Source organism: Bos indicus x Bos taurus, chromosome 4 (genome assembly GCF_003369695.1).
Source record: "Bos indicus x Bos taurus breed Angus x Brahman F1 hybrid chromosome 4, Bos_hybrid_MaternalHap_v2.0, whole genome shotgun sequence".
In the NCBI taxonomy this organism is placed as follows: Eukaryota; Metazoa; Chordata; class Mammalia; order Artiodactyla; family Bovidae; genus Bos; species Bos indicus x Bos taurus.
The window spans coordinates 84,098,754-84,111,517 of record NC_040079.1 but is presented as its reverse complement, the minus strand read 5'-3'; the positions used below and the strand labels follow the sequence as shown (position 1 = coordinate 84,111,517).

The window sequence follows — 12,764 nt, the reverse complement described above, 5'->3', positions numbered from 1 at the left end:
TTAATGTACATTTTAACAGTGTATCATACAGTCATGGTGGTACCAAGCTCCATAAATTTCAGTGGAGCAGAAATAGTGTATTTATTGAATTATACTTAAAATATTTTAGCTGTAATGTTTCAACTGATATTTTCATCTATCTTTGTAAATAGGCAGTTATTCATTGTCCAGGATATGCAATACTGCTTCCTGAGCTGAGGAAAGGGACAAAATCCAGACTAGATTTGAAGCATTTTTCCCAGCAGGATACCCTCTGCTCTTTACCAAGAAGGTCACAGTTAGAAATCTTTCCTCCACTCAAAAAAAAAAACAAAGCCTGAGGGAAGGCCCAGGATCCCCTGTGGCACAGAGGCTGTCACCAGGTTATTCTCTGCCAGGAGGAGAACATTTCCTTGCTGAGTTGTTTCACAGTTGGGTGCTGTTGGGAAGGTCATGAGTCAGTTGTCTGCTGACTTTCTTATAGAGCTGTTCTTAAAATTGATGGTGTTTATGCTGTAACCAGCAAGTTAATTGACAGTCCCCAAGCTTCTATTGAACTTTTGAGATCTGAATAAATAATTTACCATTTGTGATAGTAATTTTTCCATGGATTTTTAAAATATTTTAAAAACACCTTCAAATGTTTTTGTTTCTGTCTGTAGGTCTTTATTTTTATTGCTTTTATCATAAAAGCAATATAAATGGTTTTGAAAATACAGTGACATATAAAAGACTATGAGATCACAAAGTGTAGATAATCACATATATATTTTGATCTCTATTTCAGGTTTTTTTCCTACTAACCATTACACTATCAGCAATTTCCCCTGCCATTCAATTTTAATACATGATTCCTGTCCCACACCCTTGCCAGCCTGATGCCACAATCATCCACTCACGTTCCATGTTTTATTTAAATAGCTTGTGTTACCTCTTAATCAATTTTCCTTTAGCTAAATCTTTCTCTACTTGTCTGTTTTCTTAGGGCAGATTCTTAAATGTAAAATAAGTGAGTTAAAGACTTTAATATTCTTACAGCTTTGCATAAACAACTGTATATTGCTAATTTCTCATCAAAATCACCATATTGGCAAACTGCCTTACCTATTACTTGCTTGGTTTATGTTGATACAGTCATTTAAAAATTTTAATAATCCCTTTACATATTTAAATAGTAACATTTAACATTATGCATAAGTAACTTTTTATTATGTTTTATATCTCTAAAATTCTTTTGTGTGTTCAAAACACACACATTTGGAACTTCTATTGATTTATATGATTTCTCTTTGTGTTTAGAAGTTCCTTTCCCAATAAAAACATATATATATATTTTCTCATCATTTTATGATTTTACTTTTACAATTGTAATTTTTTGGGGTTTTTTTGGGTTTTTTTGGCCCTATTGCATGGCATGTAGGATCTCAGTTCCCCAACCAGGGATAAACCCATGCCTCCTGAAATGGAAGCACAGAGTCTTAACTACTGGACTGCCAGGGAAGTCCCTACAATTACAGTTTATATTTTATATTTACATTTACTCCAAGATATTAATCAAGAATGAGTTATGTATTCATTTAACTACTGGACTGCCAGGGAAGTCCCTACAATTACAGTTTATATTTTATATTTACATTTACTCCAAGATATTAATCAAGAATGAGTTATGTATTCATTTGATTTTTTTCCCTTTTAAATAATGAGCCAGTTTCCTCAGCACTATTTTTAAATAAGTCTCCGTCTATGTTTGTTGAAGGGAGATACTCTTGAAGCCCTAGTCACTTGGAAGACACATGCTTTAGCTATGAAAGACCTGACAGGTGAATTATCTGCAAAGGAATTACCATTAGGCTGCTATTATCAGAGAATCAAGTCCCTGACCTTTACCTGCTGCTTAATACCTAACTGTCCTTTGTCCCATTCCATGTTTCTCTTTTCATTTTAAATGAATTGCCCTTCACTGAAGATCTACATTTAATAATGCCAAATATATTATCCTTGTTCACATTAGGCAAATGGATAGTCGACCCGAGTTCAAGCGTGGTTTTGATTTGTAAGGCTGAGCAGCTTTTACATATCACTAGAGTGGAGAAAATTCTATGAGTTTAAATCAGTGGCCAGAGATTACATTATCTCTTTGTAGAGGAGCTGAATTTTCTAAATTGACTGTGCTGACATTTCGCTGTCGAGATGCAGTCTGCATAATGCATCCTATTCCAGCATGGAATGAGAACATTACAGAGAATGAGAATGTGAAGGAGGCAAATGTTAATCAACCACTTAATTTCTGGGTCACAGATTTCTATCTCTATATTGCAAAAATCCTATGAAAATATATCAGTTAAAAATGTTTTATTAGAGATACCATTTCATTAAAGGCATATTTTTAAAATTTTAGGAAGACAAAAAAAAAAAAATCCCTTAAATTATCTCATAGAATTTAGATAAATCCAAAAAGAAATTCATTAAAGCAGACTTTTTATCTGTAGGTCAAAAACCAAAGAAAATGTAAGCATTCCATCAAAGAAAGGAAAAGTAAAGGACCCCAACGGGGTAATGAAATGCCAGGTGTTTATGAAACCCGGAATCCTGTAGGGACTGGAAAGGAGGGAAGAGGGCAAGACTTTAGAGTAAAGTAACGTAAACAGGACATAAAACAAGAATAGCAAAAATAATGATAAAATGTTGTGTAATACGTGTGAAATCACAAAGTCATCGTTCTTTCCTGTCAGAAGCTTGAAAATAAAAATTAAAAGTATTGAGTCAGAGGTGTAACAATCTCTAAGAGTCGCATTAAATGCAGTTTAGCAAGATAGGATGGACAGGACACATGTATACCTATGACTGATTTATATTGATGTATGGCAAAAACCATCATAATATTGTAAAGCAATTATCCTCCTGTTAAAACAGATAAATTAGGAAAAAAATTAGCAAGAATACCAGCTAGAAAAGAAAATCCAAAGATGAACTGTAACTGAAGTCACCCACTTTGATCATCTTGCTATTAATAATAGCCACAGGCCATTTTCCATTAAATCACCGAAGTAAAGCTTCAGAACATCACTTCTCCAGCAGTATAGCAGTAGTCTATGATGCTTCTAATAATACTTCACATTTAACCTTCAAAGAGCTTTACTTTTAACCACCCACCCCCCTCCCAAATACACCATATGCTGTTTCACCAACTTGATAAATGGGAGACCAATCAGGGAAGATAAATGAATAGTCATAGGAAGTAGAGCAGAAAGGAACCAGAACCTAGGCTATGGAGTCAGAATTTCAGTTTCTTAATCTAAGATGTATTTAAATTTAAAAATAATTCCTACAATAAAATTATTTAAAACAAAAAATATATAGTACATGTTAAATTTGCGATTATTATTTTTGTTTAATCTTTTAGAGCTCTACCAATTCAAGTTCAACTTTTACCCTAGGCAGGAGATTTCTATAGTTTCTAAGAATATAAATGAATTCAACATGAGTTTTATTACAGTAGCATTTTAAAATGGCTGGGCCTTTAGAATAAATCCATTAGAAAAAGAAAAAAGAAAAAGAAACTACACACCAACTCAACCAAATAGGCAAAGTAAGGGTAACAAGCAAACCCCTGATGGTGTGGATTCAGTGTAGAGCAAAGGCAGGGCTGGAGACCATTCGGCCTCATTAACCAGGGATCTGAGCTGTGACCTGCCTTTGGCCTCGTGTGGTACCCCGCCAGCTGCACTTCTCTGGCACAGAGGGTGGTTGGCCATATACTTGTGAGTTAACTGGGCTGGTAGCCAGAGATGTTTCTTTTCCTTTTCTCATATTTCCAGAATAGGGGGATTTTTTCCTACATATTTTTCACATAAAGATGCAAAGTATAGTCCACCCACTGTGAATAAATTTAATTTAGCCGTCTTTATGCCTCTTTGATTTCCATCAGCTCAAAGTCCACAGTACAGGGGCAGATGTGTAAACTGGGAAATCTTCCAGACCTCTTTGTTGTTGTTGTCGTTATTCTACTTAGTGCCGAGTGCTCAACAATAGTCCACATTAAACAGGGCTCTTGTGTTGGTAAACATGCCTCTAGTTTATGGAAGATAGGTTCACTATTCACACCAGACTGGGGGCCAGGCAAGCTTAAACATTTGAATTGTCTTTCTGTACTATTGCTTCAAAGGGCAAAGAGCATCACATTCCAGGGGAGGTTCTTTTTGTTCATTGAGCTTTCTCACACTCGAAGTCACATCACAATGTTATAGTATACTGAGGTATGGGAAGTATTTTCACAGATGACATAGTCTAAAGTATCATACAGACACACAGTATCAAAATTCAATTCATAGTAAAAAGAGAAATTCAGCTTTAAATGTTTCTAACCTTCTGACTATATGGTCCTACTTAGTTACAGCTCTAACATCCCAAAGGCTGTGTCCTCCATGCCTTTCCACTTGACTTTTAACAAGTCACCACTTATAGTTTCCATATGCTATTCAGCTCATTTATTTGGCAGTATCTAGAAAAAAAGAGTAAATTCCTTTCAGAATCATCATTCTCTTCTAAATGATAGGTAGTAGTGTGCACTAAAGCTCTTTTTCTACAGAGTGACTGACAATGTTATATTCTAGTTCTAAAATTCAGATACAAATCGGTGTTCTTAGAATACCAATTAGTATGTGGAATCTCTTTAAAGATGGTCAGCTGATAGTTTCCAGGTTTACTTCATTTTCATGACTTTTTATTCCTATCTGTAGATTGGGAGGAAAAACTAATTATATTCCAAAGACTCAATTAGATATGATCAGATGCAACCATACACTTCTGGGGGCAGCTACTTGAGCTGAATTTTTCACTCTCTTCCACAACAGCTGACAGTATTATGCTTAATGACAGAGAGATGGGGACTAGATCTTGTAGATTCATCTAAGTAAACTATGCAGCCTCTCTGGCTCTCATTTATTACCTACCTTTTTTCAACTCTGCAGGTAAAACCCGATGAAAGGATCATCAAAACAGAATATGGGCTACTGATTCGAAGTCTGCAGAAGAAGGACTCTGGGCTGTATTACTGCAAAGCACAGGAGCACACTTTTATCCACACCATAGTGAAGCTGACTTTGAATATCATTGAGAATGAACAGATGGAAAACACCCAGAGGGCAGAGCATGAGGAGGGGCCAGTCAAGGATTTGTTGGCTGAGTCAAGGTTGAGATATAAAGACTACATCCAAATCCTTAGCAGTCCAAACTTCAGCCTAGACCAGTACTGTGAACAGATGTGGCACAGGGAGAAGCGGAGACAGCGGAACAAGGGCAGCCCGAAGTGGAAGCACATGCAGGAAATGAAGAAGAAACGAAATCGAAGACATCACAGAGACCTGGAAGAACTTCCTAGAGCTGTGGCCACATAGTTTTCTATTTAATTTAAAGAAAAGAACTCTTTACCTGCAAAAACACTGTTGTCTGTTTTATTCATCCTTATACTAACTCATAAGAGCTTTCCATGGAATTTTGCTAAAGCACAAGAACAGTAATCTGAATAAGACTATATGGTGGATATGGCATTAATAAGGGTGAATCATTCATCTGAACCAGTTTTCCAAGAACTAAAACTTACACCTGCAAAGTATCTGAATTATCCTCAAAACAGGGGCTTTACACTTGTAAATGTTTTATACTCTGAGTTTTTGAATTTATTATGTAAATAACTGAGTTAAAAAAGCATCAAATTTGACACTGAAATAAGGTGCTTTATGTCCTTTGCATGGCCTTTAAGCATGGAGTTTACCATGCAGTTGTTGCTTTATGTTCTTATGAACGGATATATCATTCCACTTTAGAACTGGCTGCCTGGGGGTAGAATTGGAGGGAAGATGCAAAATACAGCTCACAGTATCAACAGGAACTTTCCCAGGGAGCCATTTGCTCTTGGTGTATGTATGGTTCGGAAATTTGGAGAGGTGCATTACTCCTTTCAGACCCCAGGGGTTACAATTTAGTGTCCTGCAGCATTGATTTACTGAAGGGCATAAATGTTCCTCCCAGGATTCCTTGTGACTTGTCAGGATAACAGGTTCACAGAGAGAACTTGATGCTCAGTTATGTGTTTTTAGAATATATGCTGAGCTTTATAGGGGCATAATGCTTAATAAATATTTTAATAGGGTATGGGAAAGCATTTTGATAAAAGAAAACATCACGAAGTATACTGCATCCTAACCGGGGGGAACGCAGATGGGATTTGTTAAGAGAAAGAAAGACAGCCATAAATTCTGGCTTTGGGGAAAACTCCCCATAAAAAGGAAGAACAATCACAAATACAGTGGATGAAAGGTAATGTGGCTTTATGCACTGGAGTATAAGTAGCTGCCAATTTGTAATTCATCTGTTTAAAAAAAAAAACGAAAAACTCTAGATTATAAGAAACTGCAAGTAAACGCCTGAGGAAAAGTTACATTTTCTAAAGGATCATGGGAAGAAAGAACACAAATTTATATACAACCAATGGAATTTCAGTGTGTACTGCCTCTCTTTCTTCTAAAAATTTCATCATACTCTATAAATTATTTCTATTTAGTGTCTTTATTCTCTCCTAAATAATGGATTATTAGATTTTATTTGAGTGAATAGGAAAAAACAATATATACATATATATAGAGAGAGAATTAGATAGACAACTGTCGTGGGGAGTGGGAATACTATGTATTTGTTAAATAATGAAATGCAAAAATTTTTACAACGGAAAGGGTTAAATTAACTCTTTGACATCTTTTTCTTCACAACCTTTTTTGCATTTCTGAGATTATATGCTGTATAATCTCATTGTTTTAGTAATTTAATAATAAATAAGTCTACTGCATGTAAAGAAAACAAACTCACATTAACATTTTTCACGTTTTGTTAGTGCTTTCAAATGTTTCCAATTTGACCTTCCCTCTGAATATGTATGGTATGTTTCCTGCCTGTTTAAGAAGGACTCACCTTTCCTTCATACAATACGAAACCCTTAGCCTTCTTCTGTTTTGCCTTTTCACGCCCTTTTTAGTGTGAAATGAAAAATTAGTCACTTCCTCACACAGAAGGCAGCTTTTCAGAAAACTAAATAGCAGACATTGCTTGTTTCTCATGCATTGTACGTGTCTTGAAAGTAAAAGCCTCTGAGAAGGGAACTTACTAGAGTTCAGTATCATGTCTGTTCCTGGTTTTATGCTCAAAATGTCCTATCTTACAGTCATTGTACTTGCATTGCTTACCTACTCAAAGAAGTCACACTGATCTATGATGTTAAGTCACCTTTTGATAGGATACTCATAAACATTTGTAGATGTTTTACTATAAGGAAAACTTAAGAAAGATAGTTTTTTTAAGTGAACCAGAACAAATCAGTCTATTAAAAAGTAATCCATATGAATAGTTCAAGCAAGATCAGACTGCTAACAAGAGTGTTTGAAACTATTGATTTGCTGGCTTAAAATCTTGCCGGAACTCTTAATAAGCTCAAAGCATATAAGTATGAGTATGTTTTTTAAAAAGATTTCCAAATATGTGTATATTAGACAGTAATGGTCAAATTACGAATAGCTTTGAGAGAATTATATGAAACTCAAGTGTTAGGATTGACTTGTGAAAATAAATTTGGTTTTCATCAAAATATGAATGTCTAAGCCATTTTTAAATTAATTCTTTCTTAGTTATTCAGAAAAAAGTTAGGAATTTTAATGGACAGCTAAATTTTAATGGCTGCTTTGGATCTAAAACTATTAATTTATGGTAATTACTTAAATAAGTTTGAAATATTGTTAGTAAAAAATTCATGTAATAAATAAAACTTTTATTGGCAAAGATTTATGTATATTTATAAGAACAAGACATCTAAGCTGCTACATTTAATTTTTTAATCTTTTAATTGCCTAAAACACTTAGGGGAACAGTGTGAATATATTGTCTAGAGATAAGACACAATATATACTTCCTCACCACTGAAAGCTTTTACCAAATTTTCTTTGAAATAATGAAAAATAAAATTATAGTTAATAGTTTCAGATTTGCTAAAAACTCAGCTTTTTACAGAGAGGTCTTAAAATGTCTGTGTTTAGCCTTAATTTTATGGGTTTTTTTCCCCCATGTTTTGAATACATGTCTCTGACTTGCATATTCATCATTTGAATTTCATTCCAGCTAAATATGAATTTCATGCTGCTAAATCCTAACTGTGCATTCATTTACATTTGATGTATTGGGAATTTTAAGTTTGTTTAGAAGTAGATAGTCTAAATAATTAGTGTAGAACCTATTTTTCCACAGAGAGCTCAAAACACATTCACATTATTAAAAAATTTTTTTGAAAATCAACCAAATTATTTAAGAAATAGAAAATCGAGAACATTAGAAATGTGCAAAAGCCACAACGGTAGTGAAAGAATTATAACTCACACCATACCTCACAAATCCGTTAGCTAAATACTACTTACCTACAATATGCTGCCTGCAAAATGAGTTTACTCTTGAATTGTTATTTGGTCTATGTTTCAGTTCTTTATATGCTATTAACTTTTGTTTCTGCTGAATTGTATAAACTCAAGCAAAAGATAAGTTTACAGTTGCCAGTGCCTGTTTTTCTATATTATATTGAAAATTAAAATTTCAAGGACAATTAGACAGCCTCCAATTGTCAACAAAATGCTAAATTGAACAATAGCATCAAACACTGATATTTTAAAACTTAAATATATCTCGTGAAATAAGATATAAATAAATAAAAGTGGAAATGAAAGCTGAAACAGCATCCCTTTATAATTTGTCTTGGACAAAATGTTGGAATTCATTAGCCTTATTGGGAATGGAGAATTTAGAAAAAAGAGATATTTAAAATGTTTTTATAGAAATATTTTTCTCACAGTAAATGACAATATTTAAATAATTTAATTTACATTTGAGGTTAAAAAAAGATCTAGTATTCCAAGATTGGACACATTGACAGTGCAAAGACAGGAACATATACATGACTTATACCTCTCATTTAAATATTTTTCATATTAAAGTATTTATGGTATGTTTGAAATAGGTGATTTGGGGGTGAAGGGCAAAAAATCTGTCAGTTATTTGTGTAATTTAATACTTAATTGTAAGTGGTTAGCAATCTACTTTGAATTTATAGTTTTGCTATTTTAAAAGAAGTGTAGTCTTGTAATCTAAAATAATTGCAAGTTTCTAAATGTATATTTTGGTTGTATTATAATAAAATACAAACATTAGTGTTTTATGGTTATAAACAGAATGTTGGTTTGTGTGCAAGTTTTGTTTTTAGACCCTGAACATGATAACCAGATTTTACACATAGAATCACACTGACTCAAATAGAAAGGAAAATATCTCCTAAAAAATTTTAGTAGATATATTTTGCACTGTAAGTATGCAATAATTTCCCTTATGAAAAAAAGAATAATTTTCTCTTCCCAATCATTATAATTATATACTTAAGCTTTACTGTGATTTAATTTAGACATGAGTAGACTGAATTAATATTACTACTCAAGTAACAACTTTTAAGATTTCCAATTACCATTCTATAAGTGAAAATTAAAAATAGTCATCTGTATGCTTAGCTGTATGAATTTAAATTTTTAAAGGCATAAGTTGAGGTTTCTGATTTTGTTTTATAAATAATTTACTTGAATTTCTTTTAGAGACAATTTCATTTCTTATTGATTTTGTACACCCATGTAGGATATTTTATATTTGCAAATAGATAATATTATAATATACCAAACCTGTAATGAAATAACTTGTAGGGATGTTGTATAAAGAAATGTCAAGTTTTCTGAGTGCTTTGACATGCTTCAAACATGAGAATTTATGGTAATGTGTATACATAAAATTTTAAAAAGAAAAAAAATTATATAGGGTCCTCTTAAAGAGCATGCCCAAGCTATTACTATAAATAAAGATACAACCTAAGATTAAAAACTGAAAAAATTCCATGTGTATTTGTTTGACTATATAGTAAGACATGGGAGTGATCCTGAGAAAAAAGGAGACAGAAGTTTAGCATTTGAGAATCAAAAACATCTATAACCATACAACTTGTTATCTGCATTAGTATGATTTGTTAGTCCAGGAAACTCATGCCTAAGATGATGAAAATGTAAACTATTTTTTGCTTCAGAAGCTCATATACTTGTCACTTGTGTATATATTAGTACAAACAAATCTTGGAAGAGGGATTTGACAATACTCAGTTCAATTCAGTTGCTCAGTTGTGTCTGACTCTTTGTGACCCCATGGACTGCAGCACGCCAGGCCTCCCTGTCCATCACCAACTCCCAGAGTTCACGCAAATTCATGTTCATTGAGTCAGTGATGCCACCCAATCATCTCATCCTCTGTTGTCCCCTTCTTCTCCCATGTTCAATCTTGCTGAGCACAGGGTCTTTTCAGATGAGTCAGTTCTTCACATCAGGTGGCCATCCTTTAGGATGGACTGGTTGGATCTCCTTGCAGTCCAAGGAACTCTTCTCCAACACCACAGTTTAAAAGCATCAGTTCTTTGGCGCTCAGCTTTCGTTACTGTCCAACTCTCACATCCATACATGACTACTGGAAAAACCATAGCTTTGACTAGATGGATCTTTGTTGGTAAAGTCTCTTCTTTTTGATATGGCTGTCTAGGTTGTTCATAACTTTTCTACCAAGGAGCAAGAGTCTTTTAATTTCATGGCTACAGTCACCATCTGCAGTGATTTTAGAGCCCCCAAAAATAAAGTCTGCCACTGTTTCCCCTGTTTCCCCATCTATTTGCCATGAAGTGATGGGACTGGATGCCATGATCTTAGTTTTCTGAACATTGAATTCTAAGCCAACTTTTTCACTCTCCTCTTTCACTTCCATCAAGAGGCTCTTTGGTTCTTCTTCAATTTCTGCCATGATGGTGGTGTCATCTGCATATCTGAGGTTATTAATCTCCTGGCAATCTTGATTCCAAATGTGCTTCATCCAGCCCAGGATTCTCATGATATACTCTGCTTAAAAGTTAAATAAGCAGGGTGACAATATACAGACTTGACATACTCCTTTCCCGATTTGAAACCCCTCTGTTCTTCCCTGTCCAGTTCTAACTGTTGCTTCTTGACCTGCATACGGATATCTCAAGAGGCAGGTCAGGTGGTCTAGTATCCCCATCTCTTTCAGAATTTCCAGTTTGTTGTGAACCACACAGTCAAAGGCTTTGGCATAGTCTATAAAGCAGAAGTAGATGTTTTTCTGGAATTCTCACTTTTTCAATGATCCAGCAAATGTTGGCAATTTGATCTCTGGTTCCTCTGCCTTTTCTAAACCCAGCTTGAACATCTGGAAGTTCACGGTTCATGAACTGTTGAATCCTGGCTTGGAGAATTTTGAGCATGACTTTGCTAGTGTGTGAGATGAGTACAATTGTGCTAAGGTTGAACATGCTTTGGCATTGCCTTTCTTTGGGATTGGAATGAAAACTGAACTTTTCCAGTCCTGTGGCCACTGCTGAGTTTTCCACATATGCTGGCATATTGAGTGCAGCACTTTCATAACATCATCTTTTAGGATTTGAAATAGCTCAACTGAAATCCTGTCATCTCCACTAGCTTTGTTCATAGTGATGCTTTCTAAGGGCAGCCTGACTTCGCATTCCAGGATGTCTGGCTCTAGGTGAGTGATCATACCATTGTGATTATCTGGGTCATTAAGATCATTTTTGTATAGTTCATCTGTGTATTCTTGCCACCTCTTCTTAATATCTTCTACTTCTGTTAGGTCTATACCATTACTGTCCTTTATTGTGCCCATCTTTGCATGAAAGTTCCCTTGGTATCTCTAATTTCCTTAAAGAGATGTCTAGTCTTTCCCATTCTATTTTTTCCTCTTTTCTTTGCATTGATCACTGAGGAAGGCTTTCTTATCTCTCCTTGTTATTCTTTGGAACTCTGCTTTCAAATGGGTATATCTTTCCTTTTCTCCTTTGCTTTTCACTTCATTTCTTTTCACAGCTATTTGTAAGGGCTCCTCAGACAACGTTTTGACTTTTTGCATTTCTTTTTCTTGGGGATGGACTTGATCCTGCCTCCTGTACAATGTCACAAACCTCTGTCCATAGTTCTTCAGGCACTTTGTCTCTCAGATCTAATCCAATGAATCTATTTCTCATTTCCACTGTATAATCGTAAGGGATCTGATTTAGGTCATACCTAAATGGTCTAGTGGTTTTCCCTACTTTCTTCAATTTAAGTCTGAATTTGGCAATAAGGATTTCATAATCTGAGCCACAGTCAGCTCCTGGTCTTGCTTTTGCTCACTGTATAGAGCTTCTCTATCTTTGGCTGCAAAGAATACAATTAATCGAATTTTGGTATTGACAACCTGGTGAAGTCCAAATGTTGACTCTTCTCTTGTTATTGTTGGAATAGGGTGTGTGCTATGGCCAATACATTTTCTTGGCAAAACTCTATTAGCCTTTGCTCTGCTTCATTCTTTACTCCAAGGCCAAAATTGCCTGTTATCAGGTATTTCTTGACTTCCTACTTTTGCATTCTAGTCCCCTATAATGAAAGGGACATCTTTTTTGCGTGTTAGTTTTAGAAGGTCTTGTAGGTCTTCATAGAACCGTACAACTTCAGCTTCTTCAGCATTACTGGTCAGTGCATAGACTTGGATTTTGTGATATTGAATGGTTTGCCTTGGAAACAAACAGAGATCATTTTGTTGTTTTTGAGATTGCATCCAAGTACTGCATTTTGGACTCTTCTGTTGTCTATGATGGCTACTCCATTTCT

At 34.7% G+C, this 12,764-nt stretch overlaps 1 protein-coding gene across 1 annotated transcript in view; it reads left to right on the top strand.

Annotated features, from left to right (window-relative positions):
• The window catches only part of SEMA3D (semaphorin 3D), a 230,541-nt gene extending 220,599 nt beyond the window's left edge, over positions 1-9,942 (top strand). The window contains exon 19 of the mRNA XM_027539842.1: positions 4,950-9,942. Within this exon, the coding sequence (XP_027395643.1) occupies positions 4,950-5,375 (426 nt within the window). The 3' untranslated portion in view covers positions 5,376-9,942. The remainder of the gene's footprint in view (positions 1-4,949) is intronic.
• Positions 9,943-12,764: the final 2,822 nt, after the last annotated feature.